The sequence below is a fragment of the Podarcis melisellensis genome (genome assembly GCF_964234715.1).
Source record: "Podarcis melisellensis genome assembly, chromosome: 4".
Classification (NCBI taxonomy): Eukaryota; Metazoa; Chordata; class Lepidosauria; order Squamata; family Lacertidae; genus Podarcis; species Podarcis melisellensis.
This window is the reverse complement of record NC_138531.1, coordinates 22,901,715-22,921,050: the sequence shown is the minus strand read 5'-3', so window position 1 is coordinate 22,921,050 and position 19,336 is coordinate 22,901,715. Positions and strand designations below refer to the sequence as shown.

The window sequence follows — 19,336 nt, the reverse complement described above, 5'->3', positions numbered from 1 at the left end:
CCGACTCTGGGGTTGCGGCACTCATCTTGCTTTATTGGCCGAGGGAGCCAGCGTACAGCTTCCGGGTCATGTGGCCAGCATGACTAACCCGCTTTTGGCGAACCAGAGCAGCGCAAGGAAACGCCATTTACCTTCCCGCCAGAGCGGTACCTATTTATCTACTTGCACTTTGACATGCTTCCGAACTGCTAGGTTGGCAGGAATGCTGTGCATAGCTAAGTGTAAATGTGTAAGCATTCAGAACCCCCCTGGAAAGATCACATCTGCTTTGCTCCTCCTCTAGTCTTACTGGTGACTAAGCCACTTTTTCCCTTACTGCTAACGTCCAAATTTGATTTCATAGATTGACTCATTCCATAAGAGAACCATAAGCTGTAGCCAAGATCTGTTCTTGGTTGACAGCGATGGTTTGTCTGTGGAAAATAAACCACAAGTCCTGATTTGAACAGAACTCTCAACTAAACCACGTCTCAGTTCTGGGTAATGAGAAAGAAGATGCTATTTTTTCCTATGAGTACCCTCATGCTTCCATGTTCCTGCCTAGGCAAGGTTATGTACAGTACAAACTAGACAACAGTATGAAGAAGCATTGCCTTTTGTCTGTCCTGGATCTCCCAACAGTCAACTTCATTGGATGATCCAAAGCTCTAGTATTATGAGGCAATGAGGGTTAATTTCTCCCCATCTGCTTTCTCCAGTTGAGAACTTCCTCTCACTGACGGACATCCTCCCACATTGCTATATCTCCATCCCCTAAGTGTGGAGGCATCAAAACTGGTCTGATGCAATGTGGATCACGGTGTGCCATCGACTCCAGGAAGTGGAGTGCCTGAACTACACCAGTCTAATGATATGTACAGCCGGGGGAAGCCTTTGACTTTGACATCCAACTGCCAACTTCCATTATGAAGCTGTGACATAAACCAAAGCCACTCCTGAAAGCCCTGCTTAATTATGTACCAGCTGCTACTACTGCTAATATCCAGAAGTCATCAGAATAGAGAGAGCTAGAGAGGAGAAGGTCTCTGACCCTACCTGTCACAGTTTATTTGAGCTGTTGGTGTGATTTAGCAAGACATATGGGCGGAAGGAGTCAGTCACATTACTCCGGATAGACAAACCTGAAGTGACAGCAGGAGTCCCACTTTGTGACTCCTTTTCATTGTCAAAACATCTAAAGCACCAGATCTCATCTCCCTTCCCTCCCACCCAATACGTAACACAGAGTTTCGGGGAACAGACGTCCTCAGTTTACCCACCAGCTTCTGACACATCACTGACATAGGGCACAACGAAGCCACTTTTCTGTCAACGTATCCCGTGGAGCTACTGCAAAGGCCTTCAAGCACATAAACAGAAGCATTTGCATGACGCCTTTAACACATAATTGCTGCCATGAACGAGGGGTGTAGCCAGGGCTGGAGCAAGCAGGGAATGGGTAAGGAAGTACTCACAGGGTGATGGAGGATGGCGAGGGGATGGAGGCCAATGCTAGAGCATGAGGACCCATCACCAGAGCCAGAGGCGCCCCTGTCTCCACAAACACACCAGGCTCTGAGGCAAAGGGAGCACTAGGAGAGGCAAAGGTTCACAGCCCAGCAAACTAGCTGGCCAGGTGTGAGAGGTCTGTGATTCCTCAGCTGGAGGAGGCTTGGAACAGGTGAGGGTCACCTGCCTCATCAAGCCCAGATGCTGCAATCAGCAGGCAAAGCACAAAAGGAAAGTGGAGCTGCGATGCTGTGTCTGCTCAGCTGTATATGACAGCAAATCTAGGCAAGTAGCAAATTCTACAATACGTACAAACCTTGATTAAAAAATAAAAGATTCCCTAACTATTTTTAAAAGACTAGAAGATTCCCTAACTATTTTTAAAGGCCTACAGAAATGTGGGCATTACAATTTTGCCATAAACCAAAACTAGAAGTGGAGAAAGGGGGGGGGGATATACCTTTTCTTAAAGTCAAGCATAAGTCTGCTGAGTCCTGGGTTGTTCTATTGGAGCAAGGAGAGCTATGGGAAAGTCTGGGGTTTAAATAATAATCCTAGCTAATCCCTCCTAGTAGGGAAAGGAGGGGTTTAAGATGAGAGAACTGAGAGTTCCTGCCCATTTCTCACCTTGCCCATCCTAAAGAGAAAAGGACTGAAAACTGGCCACCCTTGTGATAGTGAGTGGATTAACTGAATCAGGCCATCTCCTCCTGCTGCTGCTGTTGTTTAGTCATTTAGTCGTTCTTCGTGACCCCATGGACCAGAGCACGCCAGGCACTCCTGTCTTCCACTGCCTCCCACAGTTTGGTCAAACTCATGCTGGTAGCTTTGAGAATGCTATCCAACCATCTCATCCTCTGTCGTCCCCTTCTCCTTGTGCCCTCCATCTTTCCCAACATCAGGGTCTTTTCCAGGGAGTCTTCTCTTCTCATGAGGTGGCCAAAGTATTGGAGCCTCAGCTTCAGGATCTGTCCTTCCAATGAGCACTCAGGGCTGATTTCCTTAAGAATGGATAGGTTTGATCTTCTTGCAGTCCATGGGACTCTCAAGAGTCTCCTCCAGCACCATAATTCAAAAGCATCAATTCTTCGGTGATCTGCCTTCTTTATTGTCCAGCTCTCACTTCCATACTTCACTACTGGGAAAACCATAGCTTTAACTATACGGACCTTTGTTGGCAAGGTGATGTCTCTGCTTTTTAAGATGCTGTGTAGGTTGGTCATTGCTTTTGTCCTCCTGCTATTTGCCCTCAAATCACCTTACCATTGTGCGGATGGCTCCCATTAAGGAGTTGAGTATCCTATACTTAGCAACTAAATTTGCATGGGTTAATCTTTAGGTCAGATGTGGGTGAACTCAGGATATGCCTGAGTGGCTTTCAGGAGACTAGAAGTTCCAGGGTCACCAAAGTTCATCATGGAGGCCCTCCTGTCATATCGGGAGTTATGTCACTCTTACACTCATGCCACAATCTACAAAAGTAAACCATATCATAAGTTCAGATTCACACAGACCTCTTCACACATGCTGGATGCCTCATGCCAGAGTCATGCCATATATATATATCAGACACACACACTTGGGAAATGGTACTTACAAGAATGAAAAAAACATTTCTGCCTTGCTTTCCTCAAGACATGACTGCTGCAATCTGTTTTATTATCGACAGATACCCTGCGTTTGAACTATAAGCCACCTTTTGGATTCATTTTCATTTAACCTTTCCAGGACCAGCATTAATCTCAAAGCAAAGATTAACTGAAAAGTCTTCATTAAACTGAACAGCACAATAAGAAACAAAATGACACTGTTTCCACGTACTGTAATAAGAATGAAAAATAAGATGGCAGTTTATCCTCAGTCAACATTAATATCATGCCCAAAACAACTCTACCTATAGCAGATTTCCAAACATGATAGAAGCAAGGACTAATATACAGTATGACTCAAAACTGACGTTAACTGTCTGTGTATATCACCATAATAATTCTTGATCCCCACCTGTATCAACCCTTTTTGTTTTTGTCTCGCCGTAAGCCTGAAGAATTTGTGAGCCAGCAACCTGAATGCAGCTCACACTATTGTTTTTGCAGTCCTCAAAGTCATAAAACAAGGCAGTTTATTAATACACTGTTGGACCATCAAGCATGTCTGGTGGTCTCAAGTTGGTGAGGCTGCCTAGTAAGAATAGCAGGTTTTATATAGGATAATCTTACCTGCCACTATTCAGATATGGTATTTGGCATCTTAATGACCTCACCTCCATGCTAATTCTTATGAGGGTGAATTGATCCCTTTATGGAGAATACTTGGCACATGAAGCATTGCAGTTTGGGGAAAGCCGTTTAAAAGCAGTTGATCCAAATTATTCTTCTCTCACTGAACTCAGTAATTATTATGGTGGAAAAGTCAGTATCGTTAAAACTTTAGGGAAGTTAGGCTCCAGATAAAATACTGATACTTTCAACTTCAGCTTATACAGAAAGTAGAAGGCATTGCAGCACACCAAGCAAAACAGGGAACATCAGCCTGATATTTTGCACACATATACACACCTCAGCAATATCTAACGGAGCAAGGGATATGCAACTCTATTTGCTCTCACTGTCATGAAGCCTTAAGTGAACCTGTGATGTCATCATATCCATTATGTGATCCCTGATTGGCTGGGGTCATTCACAGTGAGAAAACAGCAGTGTTAGCAACAAAAAAAGTCAATTCAGTGGCAGCAAACAGTTTCAAACATCCGCAAGAAAATGTAGAATTACACTTGGTTTCCATTGTGTTTAGCACCTGTCAAAAGCAGCTTCCTTGAAAGCAGCACTCTTGCACCGAAAATCTTGAAATTGAAAATGCAGCACAGACCTAAGTCCGATGTTCATGACATTTTGGGTCCATGTATTCTATCCTTAGCAGCAGTGTTCTATGTGAGCACATTAAACATTTCTGTATGATGCAGCAGGCAAAAGTACTAATTTCTCTTTTTAAAAAGCATTCACATTATAGGGGTTTGTTATTATTGGACTTATTATTCTTAACAACGTTGCTGTTAAAATAAGTTGCTATTTCTTTTCCTATGAAATTTGCCAAGCACATTGCTGGAACGCATTTGTTACTAATGGCACTCTCTGTAACATTTGCTTTGACCTAATTGTGGTGTCTGGCCCGAAAAGTTGACACGTTACATGGAACCGGTACAGATATTCAGAGAGGATGCGATGTGAAAAAGCACCAGCGAACAGTCCCTAGTCCTTTGACAAATGAGAAGACTGCAGTTTTTCCTCTGTTCCCATGTTATTGAGCTATTTAAAAACTCTTAACCCTGACAACAGAATGTGAGCAATTAAAACAGACAGCTGAAAATACTAACATTGTGATCATGCCTTACATCAAGTCTGAGGCTCTTGTGCAGCTCAGACTTACACATGTTTGCTCATACTGTGCTCTGGATTCAACCCAATTTACTCCCTAGTAAGCAAGTGGAGGATTGCAGCCCAAGCAGACACCATGTTCTAGAATCTAGTGTCAGAACTGAAGCTTTAATGCACAGTGGGCACTAAAGAAGATTTACACAGAAAGGATGGAATTAAATCAAAGATTAGTATGACTAGGGCCTGTTTCATGCAATGTATACATGGAATCGGTGTGTGTATGCGCGCACAGGGAGTGGTGCCCATGGCATTCAGCATGGATGATGAAGTCCACACACAACATGTGGAGGGCACAAACTTCATGGCACTCAGTAGTTGGTTCAGCACCCAAAACTGCCATGGACTTATCTACAGACTCCAAAAAAGGGAAATGCAGTATTTAACAGTTCAGACCACAAACCAGAAAGACCCTTGGCAACCAGAAGAGGGTGTGAAATATGCTGACTGACTCCAGCTACAAAAGCTGAGGCTGCTGAAAAAGCCAGAGCCAATCTTGGCTGTGAGTCCTGGCAGGCCTTTCCCCACTAGTCCTGGAGGGCAGGGCCTTGACTGACTCCAACTATAAAAGCTGAGGTGGCTGAAAAAACTCTTGGGCTGGGGTATTGCTGGTAGGGGAGGGTTACTGCTGTTATTGATACTACTTTTGGGTATTTTTATTTTATTTTATTTTATATCTTATTATGATTTATGTGGAAATTGTTCAGTTTGGTTGTGTACTTTTGATGCTTTATTTATTGTTCATGCTTTCATTATGTTTGTAATTATGTGTTTTTTCATGTTGTAAGCAGTCTTGAGCATGATTTTGGCTACGAAGAGGCAGCATTCAAATAAAACTATATATATCTTTGCTCTCTCTCAGAACCTCTCTTTTGCACATCTTATGAAACCCATGTAACTAGCTAAGCTAGATTGACTTTTTGATTTCAAGCCTACGTGTGTGATTTTGTACCTTCCCTTTTCTTCTCCCCTCCCCATACCCCAAACAAGCATCTCCTTTATACTTGGGCATTTGGTTTCGTTGCCTTAAAAGGGAAGCTGCCACAAAAGGCTGCACAGTTGTTAGAGCTACCCCTTTGTGTTCTAAGGATATTTCACAAGATTTTGTTACAATCTCTTTCTACTGATTTTTGGAAAATAAAATCCAAAGCTCATCTCTTTGGTTTTTTGCTAGAGCTGGGCTGAAGGGAAGTGTCCATGTAATAAAGCTGAGAAACTCCTCAAGCTGTGGGATAGACTATGTAGGGAGGGGAAACTTCCAGCTCACTGGCTATTTTTAGGCCTGCCAGGGTGTCCAATTTGGCTGGTGATGTTAGCTTTGGGCATGGACTCATTGCACCCTGTTTCAAGCAGAAGGGTGATCTTGATTGGCTGAGATGCATGAGAAAGTTGTCTGCAAAGAGCTGTCTTGCACACCCTGAACCTGCTCAGTTTCAAAAGGAAGGGAGGGGAAACATCCCTTTAGCAGTGCTTTGCTGCCTGCTACCAGCTTTGAACGGGACGCGGGTGGCACTGTGGGTTAAACCACTGAGCCTAGGACTTGCCGATCAGAAGGTTGGCGGTTCGAATCCCCGCGACGGAGTGAGCTCCCGTTGCTCAGTCCCTGCTCCTGCCAACTTAGCAGTTTGAAAGCATGTCAAAGTGCAAGTAGATAAATACTTGGTGGGAAGGTAAGCAGCGTTTCCGTGCGCTGCTCTGGTTCGCCAAGAAGTGGTTTAGTCATGCTGGCCACATGGCTTGGAAGCTGTACGCCGGCTCCCTCGGCCAGTAAAGCGAGATGAGCGCCGCAACCCCAGAGTCGGCCACGACTGGACCTAATGGTCAGGGGTCCCTTTACCTTTACCTTACTAGTTTTGAAGTCCCAACTTTGGGACTTCAAAGTACCAACCCCCCTAATGTCATTTGTGACATCAATTGATTGACAGGGTGGGTGGCCCTGCCCACCTGTCAAATTTGGCCTATGTGATAGATCCTTATAAGGATCTAGCTCATGAAGCTGAAAAGTTCCCCCACCCCTGGTATCAGGTGTATTAAGGTGTGCTTCCTAACAAAGGGCAGCCTATGGTAAGTCTTTTTTGGGGGGGAACCCCTTATACAAAAGGCACCTTCCAACAGGAAAAGTCTCCTTCATTCTTGGTCCCACTTGCATTCCACCAATCTGCTTGATCTTATGCTTCCAGCTTACAAAAAAAAGTGTCAATTGACCAGGAGAAAAAAGCCTACCCTCTTCTCATGCTTATGAAGGTGCAGAAATCAGCAAGTGAGGTTTTTCTTCATGGCATATAAATAAACATCAGTCTCCAACAAAAAGCTATTCATTTTTTGCATTTATATTCCACCTCCCTCCAATGAATTCAATGTTATCTACATGGTTCTCCAACCAGCCCTTAACCTCAGAACACCTTTCTCATCCAGTGAATTTCATGGTGGAGTCAGGATTTGAACATGGGTCTTACCAGTGCAAGTGTCTCACTCTAAACCGGCCTTTCGCAAATTGGTGCCTTTCATATTTTTGGTTTACAAATCCAATCAGCCTCAACCAGTGTGGCCAATGGCCACAGATGATGGGAGTTGTAGTCAAAAACAAATGGGGAACACCAAGTTAGAGAGGGCTGCTCTAACCACTACACCACACTAATTCACCAGCTAGAAATGGACTGAAGGAGTCTTATGTGGTCTCTAGCTATTTAGAAACTCAGAAGAACCAGGACTCTTCTAATCAACCAGTATTTATTACCTTAACCCTAAACATAGTGGGTGAATCAAAGTTCAATCACTGACCGTGGTAACCATGTAACTATGCTCTACCAAAGTCATTATCGCCAAGTGGCCACAACCAGATCAGTTTTTCTGCCTTCACCCACCTACATGGAGAACCTCCAAGATTCCCACAACTCTCTACTCATACAGGAACCCAATAGTAAAGGCTTCTAGCCCCATCATTTGCCAGCACCCACAGTTCAGATGGCTACAGAGATGTTGTGACCACATTTGAAGTATACTGTGAACCTCTGTGAGCTGCTGGGACGTGCTTACCTGCACAAGTTTCTCCATCGTAGGTTTCACACACCCACTCATGACATTCGCAGAGGGGCCCATAGTATTTGCCTGGCTCAGTCACTTGGCAGATGCAGACCCCACAGTCACACTGGCCTCTGCCACTGCAGATTTTTCCACCAGGGATTCGACACCTGCGCTCTGACTCGGTCAGGGACAGTCGGCAAGGCGAGTTCCTTCCCCAACCATTCCTGCAAGGAATTAAGAAGACAACCAGTTGTAAAAACAAACAAAAAATCACACAAATGATGTAGAAACTTGTGCTGCTGGGTTGTGCTCATTCGGCAATCAGCCCACAGATTACCGTATGTTTCGCTCTATAAGACCATAAGACGCACCTAGTTTTTGGAGGAGGAAAACAAAAGCAAAAGCAGCAATCCCTCTTGCTGTTCTGGCTTCTTGGATAGTTGCGCAGCCTGCATTCGCTCCATAAGATTCACACACATTTCCCCTTACTTTTTAGGAGGGGAAAAGTGAGTCTTATAGAGCAAAAAATATGGTATTTTGGAATTAAACTTGGGGGGGGGGACCAATTTCTGGGTTTTAAGAAAAACATCTATTTTGGGTTCTAAATAATAATGGGACTAAATGGCTAGATATTAAAATCTGTTAAGCCACACACTAACATTGACTTGTGACTCGAAAATTCACACCAGTATGGTAGATGTGCACTTTTTCTTGAAACAGAACCCAGTGCTATTTCAGCAATGCTTGCATTCAGGAACAACTTTGTTTCTGCATTTCGAATGAAGAAGAGAAACAGTTTGTTAGATATAATTTATTTCTTGCATGTGCATGTTGGCCTTGCTCTAGGCACTTGGGAAAGGTTATCCTTAATTTGACCATGTAACAATCCTCTAAAGGTAAAGGTAAAGGGACCCCTGACCATTAGGTCCAGTCGTGGCCAACCCTGGGGTTGCGGCGCTCATCTCACTTTATTGGCTGAGGGAGCGGGCGTACAGCTTCCGGGTCATGTGGCCAGCATGACTAAGCTGCTTCTGGCGAACCAGAGCAGCACACGGAAACACCGTTTACCTTCCCGCCGGAGCGGTACCTATTTATCTACTTGCACTTTGATGTGCTTTCGAACTGCTAGGTTGGCAGGAGCAGGGACCGAGCAACGGGAGCTCACCCTGTCACGGAGATTCGAACCGCCGACCTTCTGATCAGCAAGTCCTAGGCTCTGTGGTTTAACCCACAGCGCCAGCTGCATCCCAACAATCCTCTAAGGAAGCATAAACTGAGACTGTCCCAAGATTACCCACAGCGAGCATCGTAACCGAGTGGGGATTCATCCACAAACTTATTTTATAGTTGCCAGGCAGGTTCACACTCCCCAAGCCCTCTATGCAAAGGTAACACCAGCTACATGAAGAAAAGCTAGTATGGATCAAGATATTTGGGTGGGGAGTCAGCTGCTGTCTCTGTTATCCTGGAATACAGCAACAACAAGGAAATGGGTGCTGCCTTCCTATGATAGTAGCTTTGTTCATGTTTTCCCGCTCCAACCACAAATAGGAATAACAGTACCTTTCCTCTTGGGGGTGCTGTGAAGATGCAAACAAGAGTTGGAAAGGCTAGTACTTGCACTGACTCATAGGAACGTGGTCTATATAACTGAATACAGAAGTAAACCTGAGAACTTAGCAAATACTTTCGTGCAGGTTGCCCAGCAAGGTGTCCTGTGTCATCTCTATTTTTGACAGTAAATTAATGTTCGGTATGGGAAGATGGTTTATTTTTTCCAGAAAAAGGTACAGAATCAGATTGGGGAGCTTATTATTTTAATTCATCCATTCCCTCCCCCTATTTGCCAACCTTCCCAATCAGAATGCCCAAAAATTATTGCTGCTGGGATTCTACCCAACGGGTGACATAACCCATATATATGCCCCATCAGAATGTTAGTATTTACTTTGCTCATTTGGAAAAATGTTAAAGCCACATTTCAGGCAGTTTACATAAAGGCATAAAACTGTTTCAGTAATGTAACATGGCACACATTTCTTTCCTTGTTAGTTTCCTTTTAAACCTCCGGATATCAAATTGCATAGAATGACCAACACTTTGCAACCAGCCTAATACCTAATCTTTACAGTGGTACCTCGGGTTATAGATGCTTCAGGTTACAGACTCTGCTAACCCGAAAGTAGTACCTCGGGTTAAGAACTTTGCTTCAGGATGAGAACAGAAATCGCACGGCGGCAGCAATTAGCTAAAGTGGCCCCATTAGCTAAAGTAGTACCTCAGGTTAAAAACAGTTTCAGGTTAAGAACAGACCTCCAGAACGAATTAAGTTCTTAACCCAAGGTACCACTGTACTTGTTCCATTTTAAAGCAATAGCTCAACAGTATTTTATTTACTCAAGAAGGAGAGAAGAGCATCCAAATGGATGATTATTTTTTTAAAGAAGTCTGGAGTTAAATATTTTATTTATTATGGCAAAGCATAGAATTGTAGAGTTGGAAGGGACCCCAAGGGTCATCTAGTCCAACCCCCTGCAATGCAGGAATCCTTTGCCCAAGGTAAGGCTTGAACCCACAACCCTGAGATTAAGAGTCTCATGCTCTACCAACTGAGCTATCTGGAATGAAGTCCAAAGTGGAATGCAGCAGGGCTCAAATACAAGCTGACAAGATGCAAATCCCAGCCAATGAAATTTGCAATACTTTATACCCCTATTGCTATGCATCTTAATCTGAATTTATAGCCCACTGTGGGAATTTACAGCCATTGTGCCTTTCCCCCTCCTTATTAGTTTTCCTAGGATACGACCAAAATTAGTCCAGGATGCTAGATCTAGATTCCCGCAAAGCTGTTTTTACCAAGATCATGAATAGGGGTGACACTGGGGTGCTACAAATTAACAGTTTGACCAGCAAATATATGAAGCCCAGAAAAAAACAAAGTCAGTAAATTGCAGGAAGCTCTAACGTATGCTCATCAGGATAATGCTCAAAAGAGACAACACATTTTTGCCTAACCCATCTGATCTGGGATATCTTATGTATCTTCTGAAGTTCAAACGTGGGTGTCAAAATGCAAATTACAGCTACAGCTCTGCTCCTGCACTCAGATATGCTGTCGATCTTTTGCTCAAATTTTATAAAGAGTCGAGCGGCAGGTTGGAGAGGGGGGAAGGGAGGGGGAGGGAGAGAAATACCTCTTTAAGGCTTCTTCCTTGCAACTTGTTGCCTGGCCCCTAAAAGCTAATTGCTGGAAAAACAACAACAACAGAGCTTAAAATCCTAGCTTACCGCAGGGACAAGGAGAAACTTTGCGAAATAACAGGCAGCAGGACGAAGAGTGAAGACATGAATAGAAACGACACCAAGCTGAGAAGCCCCTGAGTATGCATGCTTAGATCCCAGGGAAGCGGTAAATGAAGAGTTCTCCAGCGGAGTCCGAAATACAGACAAACCCAGAAGGTTTGCAGAGTTCCGAGCTGGCCAGAACTGGCTCCTTCCTCCTGTGCTCCACCAAGTGCCTTTGATTAGCTGCCTGGAAGCTGGATTTGGGCAGCATTCTGGAAGGAAAGGCCAGTGCCAAACCCCAAAGTTTACAGTCTAGGCAGGGAAGTAATTAGAAACAGTTGTACGGCCAGATGGTTTATTTTGACATAATAAAGTATCCTGTTCACAGTTTCGAGCAAACGGTTTTTCTCTCGAAAGAGAGGCACCCTAAGTATTTGGGGGAAAAGTAAGCTTGAGTGAGCTTTGATTAATGGAAGTTTTTGAGATAATCACACCAAAAGTAACTGGCGAGAAATGTGTGTTTGTCAGGCTTGGCAGAAAGCGCTCACATTATTTTCCGACTGTATCCAAGAGTGTAATGTTAGAGTTCAGGTGAATGCTTTAAATTCTTCAGGCTGGCTAGAAAGAAACAGGTCTGTTCCCTTCCCCCCTTCCTTATTAGTGTGCAAAAACTATGTTATAAGCAGAGCAGGGAGACTGTCAAGGTCATCAAACTGACAGCAACTCCACTGTCAAAACATTCTTCCATTCACTCAAGGTTAAGGGAGTTCGGTAGGTTTTTCACATTATGCAGCAACAAACCCACTTGACTGGGAACTGTAGGCAGTGATGTTTCTAGGTATGGTGTGCTGATTTGCAAACGTGTGTTTGTTGCGTTCATGTTTTACATTTTTCCCAAGGAAGGGGTTGAGCTGTAAAACAAAACAAAACAAATTTGAAGCGGAATGTGATCCAGATTGTGCATTTGCTGGTGTGGGAATGACTGTGAAACACTGAGGTCACTGTCAGATCAGGCAAGGCCAACAGCATGTCAGAGCTGAGGAGCAAACCAGATCATATGCCAAATACAGGACTTGCCAAACTATCATTTGAGCAGGCAAACCATGCTTTAGAGTTGCCTATCTGCTCTAATTATCCATCCTCTCACTATTCATTTTCATTAGTTCAATTAAATTTCCACAGGGCAGCAGTCTCTCCAGACAGAAAAATAGCTTCAACTTTGGCCTGTCAAGTCAGATATCACATTGAAACCATCATTTATTGAAGGTTTACAACAACACTATGGTTAACATAAACAATGGTTTGCAAACCTACTTCAAAGTTTTGTTTTTAAAGTCTGATCACAAACTATGGCCTGCCAATTTAGACACCACACCAAAACATTATTAAAGTTCCTCATTAATGATACTTTGTAATGGTATCTGAATAAAGCCTAGCTCAGTTTGGACTTTGTAGCCTCAGATGCCAGCATTAGATAATCAAAATCTATTAATGCGACACCAAAACTGCATTGCCTTGAAGTATTAAGCAGTCTTTTAAAAATGTACCAGTCATTAAACAACAGCTGTCCATTACTAATATTATATTGTGGGTGAGAAAACATTACAGATGTTAGTCTTGGATCTGTTCCTCAGAGAGATGTAACACTTTCAGTATGTTTAAAAATAACTATATGCTGGATAGCAAACTTGGTGAACTCAGAGGGACAGCCTTTATAACCAGGATTATTGTTGTTGTTTAAAAAGTGCTGATCACTACCAATGGCCATTTTAGAACTCTTGTTAATAAGAACATGAGAAGAGCTTGCAGGATCAGGCCGGTAGCCCATGTAGTTCAGCATCCTGTTCTTACAGTGGCCAACCAGATGCCTATGGAAAACTCACAAGCAAAATTCAAGCACTAGAGCATTCTCCCCTCTGGTGGTTTCCAGAAACTGGTGAAACTGGTACTGCAGGAAGAAGTACTTTATCTTTTCCTGAACATTTGGCTTCATTGCATGTCAACAAGTTTTGGTGTTAGGAGAGAGTGAGGTAAGGGATTATTTACAAGTCTCCCCAAACAGCAAAAGCAAAGAGGTAAAGGGACCCCTGACCATTAGGTCCAGTCGTGACCGACTCTGGGGCTGCAGCGCTCATCTTGCTTTACTGGCTGAGGGAGCCAGCATACAGCTTCCGGGTCATGTGGAGCGGTACCTATTTATCTACTTGCACTTGGACATGCTTTCGAACTGCTAGGTTGGCAGGAGCAGGGACTGAACAACGGGAGCTCATCCCGTCGCGGGGATTCGAACCGCCAACCTTGTGATTGGCACGTCCTAGGCTCTGTGGTTTTACCCACAGCGCCACCCACGTCCCGAAAGAGCAAAAACAAAGAGGGGTACATGCAACATCATTTTCTTCAACACAATGGCTCCACCCCCATTATTCAGCCCAAAAACTGAGGTCCAGCTCCGAGGGCCTCCTGGCAGTTCCCTCACTGCGAGAAGTGAGGTTACAGGGAACCAGGAAAAGGGCCTTTTTGGTGGTGGCGCCCACCTTGTGGAACACCCTCCCACCAGATGTCAAGGAAATAAACAACTATCATATCTGAAGGCAGCCTTGTTTAAGGAAGTTTTTAATCTTTGATGTTTTACTTTCTTTTAAATATTCTGTTGGGAGCCACCCAGAGTGGCTGGGGAAACCCAGCCAGATGGTTGGGGTATAAATAAACAATGATAATTATTATTATTATAAAAAGTTTATTGCACTCATATCTTTGGGGAAGGACTGCAGCTCAGCGGTAGAGCATCTGCTATGCATGCAGGTCCCAGGTTCAATTTCTAGGATGTCTGGGTGGAGATTGGAAATATTCCTTGATTGAAACTCTGGAGAACCACTGCCAGTCAGAGGAGACAAGACTGATCTCTAGAATGGATCAGTGTTCTGACTCGGTATAAGACGGCTTCCTATGTTCCTATCTTATGAAGGGTTTGAAATATACTCAGAGTCGAGAGTGGATTTTATACTCTTTATTCAGCTCATAGTGGTGAGGAGGAATGGAAGTCTCCTCAAAGTATTTGCTTTATATACATTATTTACACAATGGGCTGCACGTGATTGGCTAATTCCGGAATTATCCTGTAGGCCTATCAGGTTGTGATTCACTTCCATCTGGAGTGGCTCCTGCAGACCAATCATATTGCTGCATTGTTCCATTGGGTGGCTCCTGCAGACCAATCATATTGCTGCATTGTTCTAGGACCAATCAGACTGCTGCATTCTGAATCCTATTGTTCTAGGACCAATCAGACTGCTGCATTTTGGATCCTATTTAACTCAGTACATAACAGGGTTCAACTGGCATTCAAATTGTGGACAGACACAAGATAGGAGAGAATCATTGGGAATTGTCCCTTAGGAGGCACTAACCCAACAAACCTTTCAGACCTAAGCAACTCATGTGATGAAAAAATAAAGAGCTGAGCCAGCTTAGCCAAGCGGTTACTTTGGAATAATCTTTGCAGATTCACCAATTGCCTAACGGCAGTTTGATAGCCCACAGGTGCTGTCTGGCTTTCTTTAAAATAAAATAAAAAAGAGCTGTGCATACTGAATTTAGTCCCAGAAGCAGTAAAGGATGCCCTAAACTCTATGTTTTGTTTACAGCAATTTCGCAGTTTCAGAAGGGCAAGGTTTCAGAAAACCTTCCATTTTAATACACTTGAAGTTTTGTTACTGGGTCTCTTTGCATTACATGGTTTGTTTGATGATCTGAAAGAAACTTTACAGATCTAGGGCATGATCCAGTCAAAGCGAAACACTCTTCAATCCCACTGATGTAAATGACAGATGCTTGCGCACTTTGATCCCAAAGCAAGACCAGATGCAAATGAATACATATTGTCACCTGCTTTGAATTGTAATGGTCACTGAGTTCCCAATGTAAGGGGGAGATATATATATATATATATATATATATATATATATATATATATATATATGCTTTCGTAGATTTTCACGGGTACAGGAATGCAGGTTTTGGTGTCCTCGGGTGTCTTCCCGTGTAAAAGTTGGGGTGTCTAGGCGACGTTTCGACGAGGTCTCACTCGTCATCTTCAGGCTGGTGCAACTAATCCACACCTAATGACCCACCTAAGTGGTACTCAGGATATCACTCAAGAAATCACTCAGGATATCCCTCAAGTAATTAAGGAACAAAAGAAGAAAAGGCACACTAGCCTGGGAACTTCCTCTCTGCCCAGAACATTGGAGGCTATACACCACACCCCCTCAACAGTATTTATAGGAACTCAAACACTGAAATCCTGCTCTGTTCCAGTAACAAGAAGCCGAAAGCACCAGCCTGAAGATGACGAGTGAGACCTCGTCGAAACGTCGCCTAGACACCCCAACTTTTACACGGGAAGACACCCGAGGACACCAAAACCTGCATATATATATATATATATATATATATATATATATATATATATCAAAATAAATACAGCTCTTGTCAAGTGCAAGTGCAAATATACCTCTTTGCGATGATGAATTATATTAGCTGATGTAATATTGTGTAAATTAACACTTTTCATCACTATGACTATTATTATTCCTCCTCCTTGAAGCCAGTGTCACTTCAGCTGTGGCCTTGCACAAACTCGCATTGACTGGTATAGAATTAAGATTTTGCTGTTGAGTCTCACTATCCAGCTGTCAGTTCTCATAAGGAGATGGTCTTGCCCACAGCATAATTCTGCCTAGTAGCAACATATTCCTAGGAATAAAATATAATGGAGAAGGATGAACTGCACTGCAAGAAAAAAATGTATCCAGCTGCTTGTCAGTAAATATCTTTTTTCTGCCAATATTTTTGGAGGCATTAATAGGTTACTTAATGTCATGGTCTTCCTAAGACCTTCAAACTTCAGCCTAATCGGTAAACTGGTTAGGAGCACAATATCTAACAGCCAAGGAAAGACAAGCCCTGCTGCCATCAGGCAAGAGATTAATCTTGTCCAGCATATTGTTCTCACTATGGCCAACCAAACACAACAACAACATTTATACCCCACTCATCTGACTGGGTTGCCCCAGCCACTCTGGGAGGCTTCCAACATAGTCAAAAACATAGCGTAGCTGCAAAGTGGATATTCAGAGACTTATTGCTTCCAACACTGAAGGTGCTACATAGACATCATGGCTTTCTCCTCCATGAGTTTGTCTACAACTCTCACCCAATGTGGTGTATGCCCTTTTCTAAGAGTGGAGTTTCCCCAGCCCTTTGTTTGTTTTGGTCGCCATTTTCTGAACTTTTTTCCAGCTCTGCTATGTCCTGGTGAGGTTACTATAACTGCTCAGAGTATTCTAAGTGGTCTAGTTAACTCCCGCTTGTACTACGGCAATGCGCTCTGCGTGGGGCTACTTTGAAGGTGACCCGGAAACTACAATTAATCCAGAACGAGGCAGCTAGACTGATGACTGGGAGTGCTGAGACCACCATGGGGGTCCCACCATGGATTTGTATAACAGAATTGTTATAATGGGCTCTTTATTTTTAATCCCTTTCCTAGTTATTCTTGTTGCAGATAGGTAGCCGTGTTGGTCTGCCATAGTCAAAACAAAAACAAAAAAATTCCTTCCAGTAGCACCTTAAAGACCAACTAAGTTAGTGCTTGGTATGAGCTTTCGTGTGCATGCACACTTCTTCAGATACGTATCTGAAGAAGTGTGCATGCACACGAAAGCTCATACCAAGAACTAACTTAGTTGGTCTTTAAGGTGCTACTGGAAGGAATTTTTTTTTTTTTGTTCTAGTTATTCTTAACATTGATTTTGTCTTTCTCACAGCTGAGTTGACATCTTCATTGAGCTGCCCACCTTGACCCCAAGGTACGACCCAGTTTCAGAACCCCATAAATGTATAAACTCTGACAACTGGGAAACACTGGCCTGTGAGCACTCCAATTGGAGAATAAAGGTAAAGGTAAATAGACCCCTGACCATTAAGTCCAGTCGTGACCGATCCTGGGGTTGCGGCGCTCATCTCGCTTTATTAGCCAAGGGAGCTGGTGTACAGCTTCCGGGTCATGTGGCCAGCATAACTAAGCCGCTGAATAGCCTCTACCAAAGGCATTATGGACTTTGAAGAACCATGAACTTAGGACGAAAGGGAGAAACAAGCTAAGAAGAAGGCATGTTTGGCAAATCCTCGCCATGATCAACTCCCACCTGGAAACCTATGTCCCACTGTGGAAGGACATGTGGGTCCAGAACTGGCCTCCACAGTCACTTAGGGACACACAGTTAAGAGCATATTCATGGAAGACAATCTTATTTGGCTACAAGTGATCACCGAAGAACATGCATATGGGAAATTACCACACACACATAGGCATAACTTTATATTTACCTATGCTGAATCACATTTCCCATTTTAGTGCCTATTCATCCAGTCTGTAGAGCTAAAATGGAATAAGCTTAATTCAGTTTAGGCAAGAAACCGTGTCTGCTTTGTGTCCTTTTAAATGACTATTACTGAGAACATTTAGGTCTGCATGTTGCTCACTTTCCTTGCATGAATACTGCTTTTTGTAGGTTTACAAAAGATTCTTTCTTCTACTCAAATACTGAAGCGACAGAAACCCTACATACCATGTGTCTGCACACATGGGTGCAGTTAATAAAGAATATACACCCCATGTATGCTGTCAGGGTGTTTATGTGAAAATGTTCTGTTTTGCTATGTGAACATGCCATGTGTACCTGTGTGACGAAAAACATGCCATAATGATCCCCTGTGAAGAAGAACTAATTTGCTGTGTGCAAACATGCTTCCAGAACTCATTGCAACGATTGCCATTGCTAGCATGTGTCTATGTGGCAAAAATAAAGAAGTGTCTAAAATTGACACAAGCCTTTGTACATTTTCACCATCTAAATCAGGTTCTGTTGAACACAAGGGACATTTTTTTTAACACATCCACTACACTAATGACTTGTATATGGTATGGTTGTTTTGTGGTTTATGCAACTGTATAAACTAAGAATGTTCTATGACCACAGTGAAAGGCTAGCTTCAGAATCAATGAAACCCACGTTAGTGAAATGCCATGCATGAAATGACCTTTATGTACCTCCCAGATTTTTGCAGGTGAGAACAGGGACACATATTCTAATTCTCCCCTCCACTACACAATATTACGCCTTGCAGAAGGCTTGATTCCACTAGCTACATACTACAGTTGTTTATGGTATTGGGGCATTTGTTTAGAGGGTGAAGAGGCAAGTGGGGGGGCTACATAAAATTATGCATGGTGACAAATTGGAGAGTGAAATATACTCGGAATTGAGAATGGATTTCATGCTCTTTATTCAGCTCATAGTGGTGAGGAGGAACGGAAGTTCCCCCAGAATGTCTGCCTTATATCCATTATTTACACAATGGGCCCCATGTGATTGGCTAATTCCAGGATTTTCCTGTAGGCCAATCAGGTTGTGGATTCCCTTCCAGCTGGAGCTGGTTTGGGTGGCTCCTGTGGACCAATCCGACTGTACATTATGGATCCTATTGTTCTAGGACCAATCAGAATGCTGCATTCTAAATCCTATTGTTCTAGGACCAATCAGACCGCTGCATTCTGAATCCTATTGTTCTAGGACCAATCAGACTGCTGCCTTTTGGATCCTATTCAGCTCAGTACATAACAGAGAGGTTCCACCCCCCCACACACACTTTCTCATAATATGAAAAACCAAGGTCATCCAGGGAAACAGAACAGTAGAAAATTCTGCCCCACTATGTGCTGATATAGCTCAGTTGGTAGAGCGTCAGACTCTTAATCTCAGGGTTGTGGGTTTGGATTGAGCCCCACAAAAGATTCCTGCCATAGCTGTCAACTTTTCTCTTTTCTTGCAAGGAATCCTCTTCGGTATAAGGGAATTTCCCTTAAAAAATGGGAAACGTTGACAGCTATGATTCCTGCATTGTAGCGGGCTGGAGTAGGTGATCCCGGAGGTCCCTTCCATCTCTACAATTCTGTGATTCTAAGAACCTCCATCTTCCTGCAGCACCTTGCCACCTGCGTTCTCACTTACAATCGACCTAGTGTTCTGATCAGTTTCCTCTGA

At 43.3% G+C, this 19,336-nt stretch overlaps 1 protein-coding gene across 1 annotated transcript in view; it reads right to left on the bottom strand.

Annotated features, from left to right (window-relative positions):
- The window catches only part of ITGBL1 (integrin subunit beta like 1), a 131,374-nt gene extending 119,869 nt beyond the window's left edge, over nucleotides 1-11,505 (bottom strand). Inside the window, exons 1-2 of the mRNA XM_081908225.1 lie at nucleotides 11,232-11,505; nucleotides 7,953-8,164 (exon numbers count right to left, since the gene is read on the bottom strand). Coding sequence (XP_081764351.1) covers nucleotides 7,953-8,164; nucleotides 11,232-11,332 — 313 coding nt within the window. The 5' untranslated portion in view covers nucleotides 11,333-11,505. The remainder of the gene's footprint in view (nucleotides 1-7,952; nucleotides 8,165-11,231) is intronic.
- Nucleotides 11,506-19,336: the final 7,831 nt, after the last annotated feature.